General features: G+C 48.9%; 1 protein-coding gene across 1 annotated transcript; it reads right to left on the bottom strand.

Annotated features, from left to right (window-relative positions):
• Positions 1-1,477: 1,477 nt before the first annotated feature.
• Positions 1,478-11,764, bottom strand: LOC118575043 (paired immunoglobulin-like type 2 receptor beta; the record flags this gene model as incomplete). The annotated part of the gene is made up of 7 exons (XM_036175756.1): positions 1,478-1,671; positions 3,880-4,256; positions 4,554-4,675; positions 9,189-9,299; positions 9,492-9,670; positions 9,889-9,927; positions 11,734-11,764. Coding segments are annotated over 7 exons (1,053 nt in total), but the record flags the coding sequence as incomplete, so codon positions are not given.
• Positions 11,765-12,614: the final 850 nt, after the last annotated feature.

A 12,614-nucleotide genomic window follows, 5' to 3' on the forward strand; every position in this document is an offset into this window, starting at 1 on the left:
TAAATTTGTTAACTCTCTCTGGACCAGGTACACTGATAAGACCAAGAATGAACCCAAGAGGAGATGGGCAGACGTCAAGGCAGAAGTACATACAACAAAATAAAGAGCAATACAACATCACCAGAACCTAGCCCTTCTCCAACAGCTAGACCTGAACATCACGGAATGGAAGAAGAAGAAGAAAACAACCTTATAAGTAACATCATGAAGTGGCTAGAGCCTTATATAGAAGAAATCAAAAATAAAGCAGAGGAATAGACAAACAAAAAATGGGAAGAACGCTATAAAAAACTAGAGGAAAGGACAATTAAAGCAGAAGAAAACAATAAGTACTTGAAAGAAAATCATGAAAAAGCAAGGGAGACAACACAAGACCTGAAGAGGGAAAGAGAAAAAATGAAGAAGACACTAGCAGAAGGAATGCTGGAACATTTTCCCTTATGCAAAAATTTTTTTCCTTAATCAAATATCCTCACATATTATAGCATTTCCATATTTTAAAATTTATTTTTCATCAGTGTGTACATTGGCATGTGTGCACACATGTATGGATGGTACAGGGGATGCTTGGAGAAATTTGTTATGAGAGGGATGCAAGGGATCTCGAGAGATGATTCCCTCAGAAAAGCCTTGCACAAAGGCAGGAGGACCTCGGGTACTGTCCTGAAGCAGCTTTCACCTATGTTTTTGTTTTTTTTTGTTTTTTTTTTTTTTTGTGGTTTTTCGAGACAGGGTTTCTCTGTGTAGCTTTGCGCCTTTCCTGGAACTCACTCTGTAGCCCAGGCTGGCCTGATCTCACAGAGATCCACCTGGCTCTGCCTCCCGAGTGCTGGTATTAAAGGTGTGTGCCACCACCGCCTGGCTATACCTATGTTTTTGAGACAGGTCGGTCATTGGCTTCTCACTGATTGGGCAAGGCTGGCAGCACAGTCAGCGCCAGGGATCCTACTCTCTCTGCTGTCTTCATGTCTGCCAACATTTAAGTGGGTCCTGGGGATGGAACCCATGTCCTTGTGTTCCTGGGTGAGCACTTTACCCGCTGAGCTATCTCCTGGCTGTTGTGTACCTTCTCAGCACTGCTGCATTTTTAGGGTTCAGATTTTTCACCTCCTTTGCTGCGGATTCTTCCCAGACTCGCTCTTTTCATTTGTGGGTTTATCACTCACCACGGTCTTAATTTCTGTTTTAATACCATATCCTCAACTCAAATAGCTCTATTCAAGTGAGCAGTTACTCCAGAGGCACATGCATGCCCCTTCAATCCCCTAGCACAGGCTCTGTGTTCATCTGCACTTGCTCCTCTGATTTCCAGCTTGGATTCTAAGGAAAGAGGTGCAGATTCAGTCCAGGTTGAGTTCAGCTTCCTTTCTGTCCTTATGTTGTCGGGACTCTGTCCTGCACAAACTCGTCCTTCTCTACCTCCCACAGCTGAGAACACTCAGAGAGGAAGCTCAGGTGAGGGCCTGTCCTGGACCACTTACCTTTGCTTCCCCCAGAGGAAGATCATCAGTACACAGATGGGGGTTATGAGCACAGCCGTGGCCAACACCACCCCGACCGTGGCGACCAGGTTCACAAGTGAAGGATTCCTCTGGCCCTCTGTGTTCTCCAGGCCAGCTGTGGTGACTGCAGAAGTGAGGATGGAGGGGCTCTGCATGGTGGTGGTGATGGCTGGGGAGAGATGAGGGAGGGATGGGGTGTCATACCTTGTCTCCTCTGTGGGTTGTGGCATGGGGAACAGCTGTTAGAAGTTCACAGAGAGGGAAACACATGCTGAAGACTGAGACTCCAGGAGAACAAGCTCAAACGCTCACTCTCCACCAGTCCTGGAGGTGTGTCCTCGGATGGTCATCTGGTCACAGACAACTAAGCAACAGAAGTACAGCTGATTTTGTTATGAATGTTTGTAACATGCAGATAAGACTCAGACTATAGAGTGTTTTGCTCTCTGTCTTAGAACCCAACATTCCTTCCTAGTGTCCATATAAAGAGCTGATTTAGGCGGGTGTGGCCTTAAATCTTAGCCCTAGAGCCAGAGGCAGTGAGATCTCCGTGAGTTCAAGCCAGCCTTGTCTACACATACTTAGTTCCAAACCAAACAGAGCTGAGTACTCTCATCCCAGTACTGAGGAGGCAGAGACAGCCATGTCCCTGAGCCTTACTGGTCACACAGCCTTGCATACTTGGGAATCTGGAAGCCAGTGAGAGATATTGTCTCAAAAAATAAGGTGGATGCCACCTGAAGTTATCCTTTATCCCCCACAGGAACATGAACAAATGTGTACACTCATGCATTCACACACACACACACACACACACACACCTAAATTAACAGATCCACATGATCACACACACTAACTACATAATAATGTATAACCGAAAACGTGTAATCTTAGCCTTAAGTGTACAGCTCAATACAGAGTACACTCATTTGCTCTACAAACATCAATGTGGTTATTTTCCACATTTACCTATTTTGACCAAAACCCAGCAATTCTCAACTTGTGGGTCCCTAACCCCACAAGGGTCCCATATCAGGTATCCTGCATATCAGTTATTTAAATTACAAATTGATAAGAGCATCAGAGTTAAAGTTATGAAGCAGTAACAGAAGAAATACATGGATGAGGGTCACCACAGCACAAGGAACTGTATTAAGGATAGGTAGGGAACCACTGCTCTAGACCCTTCAAGCAGCTCCTTTCCCTTCCCTGAGCCCTGGCAGCTGCTGTAGAGACTGCACAAGAACTCTGCTGTGAGTGTCCTATCACAGGTTGAACTTAATCCAGTCAATGGCCACAGCTGAGCATGGTAGCACATGACTGTCTCAGCACTTGGGAGCCAGAGGCAGGCAGAGTTCTGTGAGGTCAAGGCCATCCTGGTCTACATAGTGTATAGTGGGACAGCCAAAGAAATATAGCGAGACCCTTTGTTATAAAAACCAAATAGTAATAAACAAATTAATAGCCACAGAGGAAGGTTGTGATCGATCACCAAGCACATAGGCTCCCTCAGCTCCAGAATGGCCATGTGTGGAACCACACACTGACCAGGATGGGTCTCGATGATACCAGTGCATGGGCCTGCAGTTACTTCTGCTTCAGAGTCGCTGTTCTGAATGGAGACAGAGAGCCACATCATGAAACTGGAGACACTGGGGGTTGGGGATTTAGCTCAATGGTAGAGCGCTTGCCTAACAAGTACAAGGCCCTGGGTTCAGGCCTCAGCTCTGAGAAAAAAAAAGAAATTGGAGACACTGTATTGAAAATCCTGGTGGCTTGTATGGGAAAGCTGAGGGAAAGAGAGGAGAGAAGAGAGTTTGGAAGCTGAGAGGAGACAAGGGAGTGGGTGGAGAGGTGAGGGATGTGTGCTGGGGAGCTAGTAGGGGTAATGTGGTGACAGCTGGCAGTTTACAATTGGATTGTAGGACACGAAGAGCATCCATTGGGCACCTACTGTTTGTATTTGGCTTAGGTTGAGACTGTGTAGAGATGCTTCATAGATGGGCTAATTGGATCCCTGCTGTAGGACCAAGTGAGTCAGCTATATCCTGGAGAATGAATCCACCTCGAAGTCATGGGGAATGGTTGATGTGGGAAGAACCACAGTATTAGATTTGGAACAAAAAGGGGGAACTAGGGTGGAAGGCCTGTGATGAAGCCTAGTGTGGGGTGGAGTTTCCTCTGAGCAGAGAATGACAGACAAGCTCAGAGGAGCAGCAAAGGCTTGTCACAAGAACCAGGGAACAATCTCTTGGCAGAGGCCTGGGCAGAGCCGAGGGTAAGGAGTGTGAAAGAAATCTCAGAGTTGTGGAGCATGAGGTGACATTTAGGGGACAAAGAAGCCAGAGTCTTCAAAGCCAGAGCCAGGGTGTCTCACCAGGTGTGATGGTCAGTTGAGTCCCTTCAGTGGACTGCCAGAACTCAATGCCTTCTTTTGTGTTCAGATGAACTCGGCAGAAGTACACTGTCTGGTCCTCCTTCTTCAAGTTCAGGATTCTTAGGACTCCAGATGTCTGAGGCTGTGTCCAGTTCAGGATGAGCCAGTTCTTGAAATGCTTATGTATGAATCTCGAGGAGGAGATGTAGATAAATTCCCCATGGAAGATCTTCCATCTCCAGAGAATCTTCATCTTTGGATCCTCTGCCAACTCCCAGGGGAAGTAGAAGGAGAAGGGGATCTCGATGGAGCCGCCCTGGACACCAGCGAGGCGTGCTGGTTGGTTGACCACAAGGGTCTTTCTCTGTTGGATCCTGCTGAGTAACCTGGGAACAATACAGAGAATCTGAAGCCACTGCAGGGAATGAAAGGACAAACCATAATTTCTGACCCTTCACCCACAGGCCAATGTGGGACAAAAGGCTGGTGGGACAGAAAAGTCAGAGTAGGGTTAGGGTGCACTACTCTGAGGGATGAGCTCTCTCTTGGGGATGAAAGGACAAGACAAGCTGGCTCCTCCAGCAGTGACCTCTCCACAGGACAGCCTGCTCTTCCCAGCCTCACTGGGCCCTCATGTGGTTAAGGCAGAGTCCCTGCTAAAAAGGTCCCCGAACTCACCAGCTTGCAGGCATGCAGCTGACAGCAGCAGAAGCAGGATCCAAGCCATGGCCTGATTCCCTCCAGGAAGTGAGACCAGCAGAGCTACCAGGCAGGAGAGGAGGATCTGTGAGGGACCCTGGGGTGATCAGGAGTCAGGAAGAATCAGGGTAAGGGGCACACAACCCTCAAGTCTTCTCAGATGGAGGACTGACACGGGGAGGACCTGCCCTTCTCCACCTCCTTGTGACCAGCAACTTCCTTCATTCTGGCTTCTTTCTCATGCTGCAGAGAAGATCTGTCCTGTGGTCACTGACAAGATGGCCCCTTGAGCCTAGCCCTTCTTTTTGGCAAGAAATATGCTATTGACCTCACCATGCCGGGCTCTCCTCTCTTCCACCTTGACCCCTGTCTTATCCAGTTTTGTCCATTTCCATGTGGCCTGTAATCACTGTTTCCTCACCTCCAGGTTTCCTCTACTCCTGTGCTTCCTCTCTTCGTCTTTTCTCATTGTGTCTCCCACCATACTGGTTGTCTGTCTGTCTGTCTCTCTAGAAATCTCAGGAACAGAAGTGGTCAGTCAGTTTCTGCTCACTTCAGACAGTGAAGATGGAGGTGATGAGGAAACACATTCCGTCCCCAGTCCTAGCTCATGTCCCCACCACCATCTGCTCTTTGTCCTCTTCTTGTCCTTCAGGGACTCTTCACAGCACCCGGCAGAACCAAGGCCCAGTGCACTATCTTGCCCTGGCCTGCTCCCTGCTGAGGAGTCTGTAACTACCCTGGGCTTCAAGGGGTGATTTTCTTCCCCTGGACAATGACTCCAAAGCTACTCCAGTTTGTACTCAGCCTCACTGCTGCCACCTGCTGGCCCCTTAATCCCAAGTCATGAGCAATGTCAGACTTTCAAGGCCTGGACTCAGTTGAATCACCATAGGGATGCTGCAGGGGGGATGTGATTAATGTCCAGAATGCTGTAATAAGTCTCCTGCAATGCCAACCATATTTCCCATAATAGCAGTGACTGGGCCCCGGCAGCTATGATACTTTCATGGGGGAGGGACATTTTCTGTAGAAGAGCAGCCTGGAGCTTTGGTGTGTGTACATACATGCACATATGCATGTGACCATTGGGAGTGTCATACTGGCAGTCTTAGTACCTGGCTGCTGCTTAGGCTGTAGCTCATGCGTACCTGGCATCCATAGAATAAATAAGTAAATATAATGGAAAAAATTAAACCTTAAAGTGGGCACGGGGGTGCATACCTTTAATTGTAGCATTTGGGAGGCAGAGCTGTGCAGATGTGTGAGTGTTGTTAGCTTGAATGTACACTGGTCTATACACTGAGTTCAAGGCCAGCCAGTGGTACAGAGTGAAAACTTGTCCCCCCAAACAAACAAACAAAAACAAGGACCAACTAACCAAACTCATAGTCCAAGGTGCATGGTGTCCTGAGTAGGAGTATTACCCGAGCTTGTCCTCTGGCCTACACAAGCAGGAGCACACACTTACTTGCATGCATATGCACCTGCACACACACACACACACACACACACACACACACACACACACACACACAAAGTCATGCAAGGCACCTTTCACAGCTGATCTGCCACCACAAGTTTATCCAGCCCTCATCCTGAGTAAACATGGTCTTCCAGGCATGGCTATGTGACTCTTCAGACTCTAGTTCCTGATAGTGTCCCCAGCATTCAGACTCTGACATTATACCCAACAGTCTCAACACTCTTTATTTCTCTCCGAATCATCCAATTCCAGAAAATCTCCTCAGATTACCCACAGTGCAGTTCCTGTGGGTCCTGACCCTATAGATCTCACCATTGATGAAAACTGTCCATCTGTCCTCCCCTCCTGTCACTCCACCTACCCTCTCACTCATGATTTGTTCACCCCAGTGACAACATACAAACCAAATTACCTATCCAGACTGGGTCCTGAGGAGAGTGGAGGAGATGCTAGAGAGGGCAGAAGGATGGTGGCTGGTGGTGTAGAAGACAGGACACTCAGGCTGCACCTGAGACTTTACATTAGCACAGTTGCCCCGCCCCCATCTGACCTCTTCTTTCTCCCCTAGGATGACATCATCATCTTCATTTCCCTCACATGCTGCCCAACTGAAGCATGGGAACTCTGTGCACCCCTGCCCAGGGTAAACCCCTAGAAGAGACTCTAAAGTGTCCTAAAGACCCATTGATTGGGGCCGGGTGACCAGCACAGTCTCCAGCTCCTTTGGATGAAGTCTCCCAGCTTCTGTAGACAGCCAAGGCCAGACGCAGAAACTCATAAAACACTGAGTTTAAGGTCACAGAATGGAGAAACTCCCAATCTCCTCTTCAACATTATGTGTATTATTTAAAAAAAATATTAATTGTGACACAATTTGTTTAAGTGAACCTACAGAGGAAACCAGTGACATGTTAATATTCTCTGTCTTCAACCAAAGTGAGCTAATGGAAGACCTGTCTCCATGACCACTCTGTTTGGAGTTTTAGTGAGGTTTGCTGGTTGTTTGGTTTTGAAACAGAGTCTCATGTAGCCCAGGCTACCTCAAACTCAATAGGTAACAATGACAGCCTCCAGTTCATGATCTTGCTATCTCTACTGTCAATCATTCGATTACACACATTTGCCACCAGTCAGACTTCCTCTAGTCCTTCTTTTAACTGACTGCTCAGGCCAGGGAACACAAACCCCAAACACTGGTAGCCATGCTAGAACCCATATCTGTTCCCCATTCCAACAGGAATGTGCCTTCACCCTGAGGGACTTGACCTAAGTGTTGTTGAGAATGTTGGTTCTGGGAAGACTTGGCTGTGGGCTCCTTTGCTGTTTCTCCCTTTTGAACAATGAAGACTACATGGCAAGTCACATGACCACTGGAGTAACAGCTTTGAGACTCCTTCCCTGTGTCCAGCTGCCTGGAGGGAGGAGATGATGAACGGGCACTCCCATAGATGACAGGCCAGACCATCATCCTGGCAGCCTGCTTGTGTGAACACCTCAGGGATGCTCAGAGGAGACACCACTCCAGCTGACAAGATCACTGTAACCATGGGCTGCTGCTGAGTTCAGCTGTTGGTGAAATTATGAAGGCCACTCCACGTAGTTAAAAGGGAGGTTTATTTTGTGGGGTAACTTACAAATGAAGGGATAGGTTGCAGGGTCTGGCAAAGGTATGGCGCAGTCTTGCAGTTGTTCTCTGGAGAACTCTGCTCGGTCTACCTCCAGCCGTCCAGGGTCCAGGCACCAAGAGAGCACTCTCCTTTCCATCCTTGGTCTTCATCATCCTCCCTTCAGCCCTGCCTTGTGGGCGTGACCATTACCTAAGCCTTAATGGGGGTTGGAAACTTCCAGGCCAATGCTGAGATGGCTATCCACTACATTCAGCTCTCCTGGTCCTTTGCCCCCAGTCCATGTCCTTCTCCCTCTGCTTCCTTCCCTTGCCTTGAACCCATGTCTCCTCCCAGTGTTTCCTGCTCTGCACTCACCGACCCTCCCTTTTGTCTCCCTGGAAACTGGCTCTCTAACTTTCCCTGTTAGTGCAGGCTGCTGCCACCCTGGAGATCAGCCTCAGGGATGGAATCCCATCAGTCTTCTGCTGCTTCTCAGGCTGCTGCTCTCCAGCTCTCAGATGTTCCTCTTCCTGTTGGAGGGCTGAGCCCTTTGGGAATCCTGGGCACTTCTTATATGTAATTCATATACATGCAGGAAAACAGCAGTCCACACAAAATAGAATTTTACCTTTAGTAAGCAATGTCAGTAGCATCTCAGCCTGTGGTGAGGCATCATGCCCTTTTCACACTGAATTTGATCTGTTTAAGCTTGTGTAGATCTTGTGCCTGCTGTCACAATCTCTGTGAGTTTATATGTGCGACTGACCCATTGTCTTCAGAAAATGCTGTTTCCACCGCCCCTGTCTCTTACACAGCCCTGACCCCCCTCTTTTCTCAAAGATCCTTGAGGCTTGATTAAAGGGTTGTGATATGTCCCTATGAGGACTGAGCATGCCTCAGTCCCTTATTCTCAGGACGTGGCCAGTTGAGCGACTCTGTTATTGTCACCTGCTGCAGGGAGAAAGGCATCTCTGACAAGGTTGAGAGACACAGTGATGTGTGGGGACATCAGTAAAGTTATTAGAGTCACTTTAACGGCCATGTCCAATAAGTAGAGGATGGGGGTGGATTTTCCTTACGGCCTAAGATTATCACACACAGGTTCCTGGACCCTTTAACAGTGCCAGGTCTGGGTTCCATCTCATGGAATGGGCCTTAGATTTTTGGCATTATATATATATATGCAGCTAGAAAAACGTGATAGAGAGTGGTAACTTAGAGGGCCAGAAGATAAGGGTCACATGAGTGACTCCTAATTAGATTCATTTTAGGCCAATTCTGTGGATTGTTTTATTTTGTGAAGAAGGTCTAGGAAGTTAAAAAAGGGAACTGGGAGTTCCTCAGTTTCTCTGAGCTCAAATGCCCTGACATGTGGATTTCTGACTCTAACCATGGGTATCAGTGACCCATGAGATTTTTGTCTCTGGCTTTGAGTGTCAGTAGAAGCTGGGAGTCTTCCCACTAGAAGCACAGGTGACTCTGAGGTCGTCACCCAGACCCACTCATTTGGCCTTTACATTGGAGTACACAGTCTCTTCCTGGGGGTCTTCATGGACAGGCTGGTGAGGTGGTGTTCGTGGGGAGACTAGACTTGAGAGGGCAATGGAGGCATACACGAGGTTGTTATCCTGTGTGGTACAAGAGGGTAGATGGCAGCAGTGCAGCTGTGGCCACCATAAAGCAGCAGCTGCAGCCTGAGTGTCCTGCCCACACCTGCAGCAGCTTGCAGCCTGAGTGTCTTGCCCACACCTGCAGCAGCTGCAGCCTGAGTGTCCTGCCCACACCTGCCCCCAGCTGCAGCCTGAGTGTCCTGCCCACACCTGCAGCAACTGCAGCCTGAGTGTTCCTGCCCACACCTGCAGCAACTGCAGCCTGAGTGTCCTGCCCACCTCTCTAGTCTCCACCCTTCTGTCCTCCTTCTTCAACATCCCTTTAACTTCCTTCAGGCCTGAGTCTGAGTGGCTTACCTTGGGGTTCTCTTTGGGGTCCACATATTGTCCTAGAGAAAAAGGAACAGGGAGTGGCTGAAGTCAAGCTGTGACAGGGAGGGAGACAGGAGGTTGGGAGTTCCAACAGTGAGGTGAGGACCTCGGTTACAGGGAGGAACAGGGTGAAGGAGGGAAAGGTGGAAATACTGAGGGGTGCTTATGTAAGTGTGGGGTCTTGGGGAGAAGAAGGCAGAGCCAGGTGGGGAAACTGGAAGCTGGCAGAATTTACCTTCAGGTTTCAACATCCTCAGTGTTTTCAATGAGGTCCCTGCAAGGAACAAATGGACAACATATTAGAATCTGGACAGGAAAGGGTTAAGACATGAGGTCCTGGGCTTCAGAGATGGCTCAGTCAGTAAAGAAAGTGTCACATAAGCATGAAGTCAAATTGCAGATGCAGCACCACAGAAAGCTGGATGCTGGAGAAGGCAGAAATGGGCAGATAAATCCCTGGGGTTCACTGGCCAGGACTAACAGATGAGCTCTCGATTCAGTGAAAGACCCTGTCTCAAAAGATAAAGTAGAGGGCTGGAGAGATGGTTCAGCTGGTAAAGTGCCCACTTCACAAACCTGAAGACACACATTTAGATCCCCAAGGACTCGTGTGAAAAATGCTGGACAGGATGTGTCTGGAGAGTGGATGGAGAGAGGAGGATCCCTGAAGCTCATTGTCTGGGCAGTCTAGCCCAACTGTTGAGCTTCAGGTTAGGGAGAGACCCTGACTCAAAATAAATATTGACTTGAGGTGGGAAAACTGAGGGGAGTCACTACATAGACCTCTACCTCCACACTCATTCACAAGTGAACACACACACACACACACACACCACACACACACACACTATACATGCGGTAAACACAAATAGAACAGAGAGGAACTGACAGACTCTCCATTGATCTCTGGCCTTCGACATATGTGGATGTGGCACCTGCACATGTACACACATAGGAACATGTTAGAAAACATACCCAACTGGGCATGGTGGTGAATGCTTGTGATGTCAGTACTCAGGAGGTGGAGACAGGGGACTCCGGGTGTTCACTGGCCAACCAACCTGGTCTAATTAGTGAGTTCCAGACCAGTGCAAGACTCTGTCTGCACAAAACAAAGCAAACCCCAAACAACCTGAAAGTGTGTCAACAGGACTGGAGGAAGAGCATCTGGCCAAGGAAGCCACAGGGAGAGGAGGAAGCTGGGATGCAGTGTTGCTAGCAGATGCTTGAGTTATATGCACCAGGCCCTGGGTCCATCCCAGCACCTCATAAACTGGGTGTGGTATGATGCCTGTCATTCTAACAGTTGGGAGGTGGAGGCAAAAGGTTCAGGAGTTCAAGGTCTTCCTTGGCTACAGAGTTAGTTCCAGGCCAGCCTGGGCTTAATGTGATCCTTTCCAGAACAGAGGGTTTGGGAAAAGGAAGGGTCAGAAGCAGGCCATGTACAGTAGGGAGAAGAAGAGTCAGGAGAGAAGGGCAGAGAGATTGGGAGGTGTGAGAGAAAAGGGTAAGAGATGTGGACGATCTGCAACAAAGGATTCTGGGGGAGCGGGCTCACTGGACCATGGAGAAAGACAGAAGAAAGGGAAGAATGGAGAGCTGTTGAATCGAGGCAGATGTTCAAGGCTGAGAGGAAACAGAGACAGAGAGGGAAACCCGGGAAATGGAAGGAAGAGAGGAGAAAGTCTGAGCGCTGAAGGTGTTGTTGTTCTGGGAAGGAGACTCCTGAGACCTCTGTGCTCCTTGTCACTGAGAATCTGGTGCCCTGAGGAGCAAATGTCATAGGGGACAAGGAGGGAGCAGACAGGATGATGTCAGTGGTTAGGGAGATGTGAAGTGCCCTGAGTGTGGTTCTTTCTCTGTCTCTCTCTGTCTCTCCTCTCCCTCCCTCTCCTCCTCTCCCTCTCTCCCTCTCTCCCTCCCTCCCTCTCCTCCCTCCTCCCTTCTTCCTCCTCCCTCCCTCCTCCCTCTCTCCCTTCTCCTCTCTCCCCCTCTCTCTCATGTTATTTGAGGGGCTGGAGAGATGGCTGAGTGGTTAAGAGCTTGGCTGCTCCTGCAGAGGACCCGGATGGCAACTCACCTGGCTGGGGGTTCGGCTTTGGTCCTCTGTCCTGTGGGGAGAAACAGTGTCAGTGTGATCCTCCATCATCCTTCTCAGTGTCCTCTGTGTTCAGACCAGCTTCAGAGGATGGGGGAGCAGAGAACCTGCCCCAGGCAGTCAGAGAAGAGCCTGAGCTCCCTCTGCTGGGCTGTGGTCCCACACAGCAAGCCTCCCCAGATCTCTGCTGGGTCAGACCTCACCCCTGTCTCCTTTGCTTCCTTCACCAACCCTGAGTTCCCCTCACTCCACACCTGCTCATCTACTCTGCATTCACATGCCTTCCTTCTGTGCCTCTAGAGACCGCCTCTTTCTGGAATACATCTACTCTACTGGTCTATTTGTCTTGCTGGACACTATGCTGTTTTAATGACTACAGTTTCTTGCCACTTATTTATCATGTGGTAGGTGTGCCCCTGTGTATGGAGGTCAGCTGGCGACTGCAGTAGTGGATTTCGTCCACCAGGGGGCTCCCGGCCTTGGACACTGACTCCTTTAACCTCTGAGAGCTGCTGTATTTCTATAGAAAATTCTATTATTCGTATATTTATTTAGTGACTGTAGCTTTTAAAGTTTTTTTGTTATTGTTTTGTTCCTAGAATTTTAAATGTATGTGCATGAGTGTAGATGCCTACGGATTCAGGAGAGGCTTCAGACAGGCCTGCAGCCTGAGTTACAGGCGGTTGTCAACTGCCTGATGTGGGTGCTGGAGCAGAACTCAGGGTCTCTGCCTGAGCAGCGAGTGCTCTAACTCCTGACCCATCTCTCCGTGTTTTCTCTTTTGACTTATAACACACTTTCCTTTGCTTTTCTTGGTTCTTTTCACAGCTCTGTCAGATCCATAGATGCACTTCAACTGTACC

Source organism: Onychomys torridus, unplaced genomic scaffold, assembly GCF_903995425.1.
Source record: "Onychomys torridus unplaced genomic scaffold, mOncTor1.1, whole genome shotgun sequence".
Taxonomy (NCBI): Eukaryota; Metazoa; Chordata; class Mammalia; order Rodentia; family Cricetidae; genus Onychomys; species Onychomys torridus.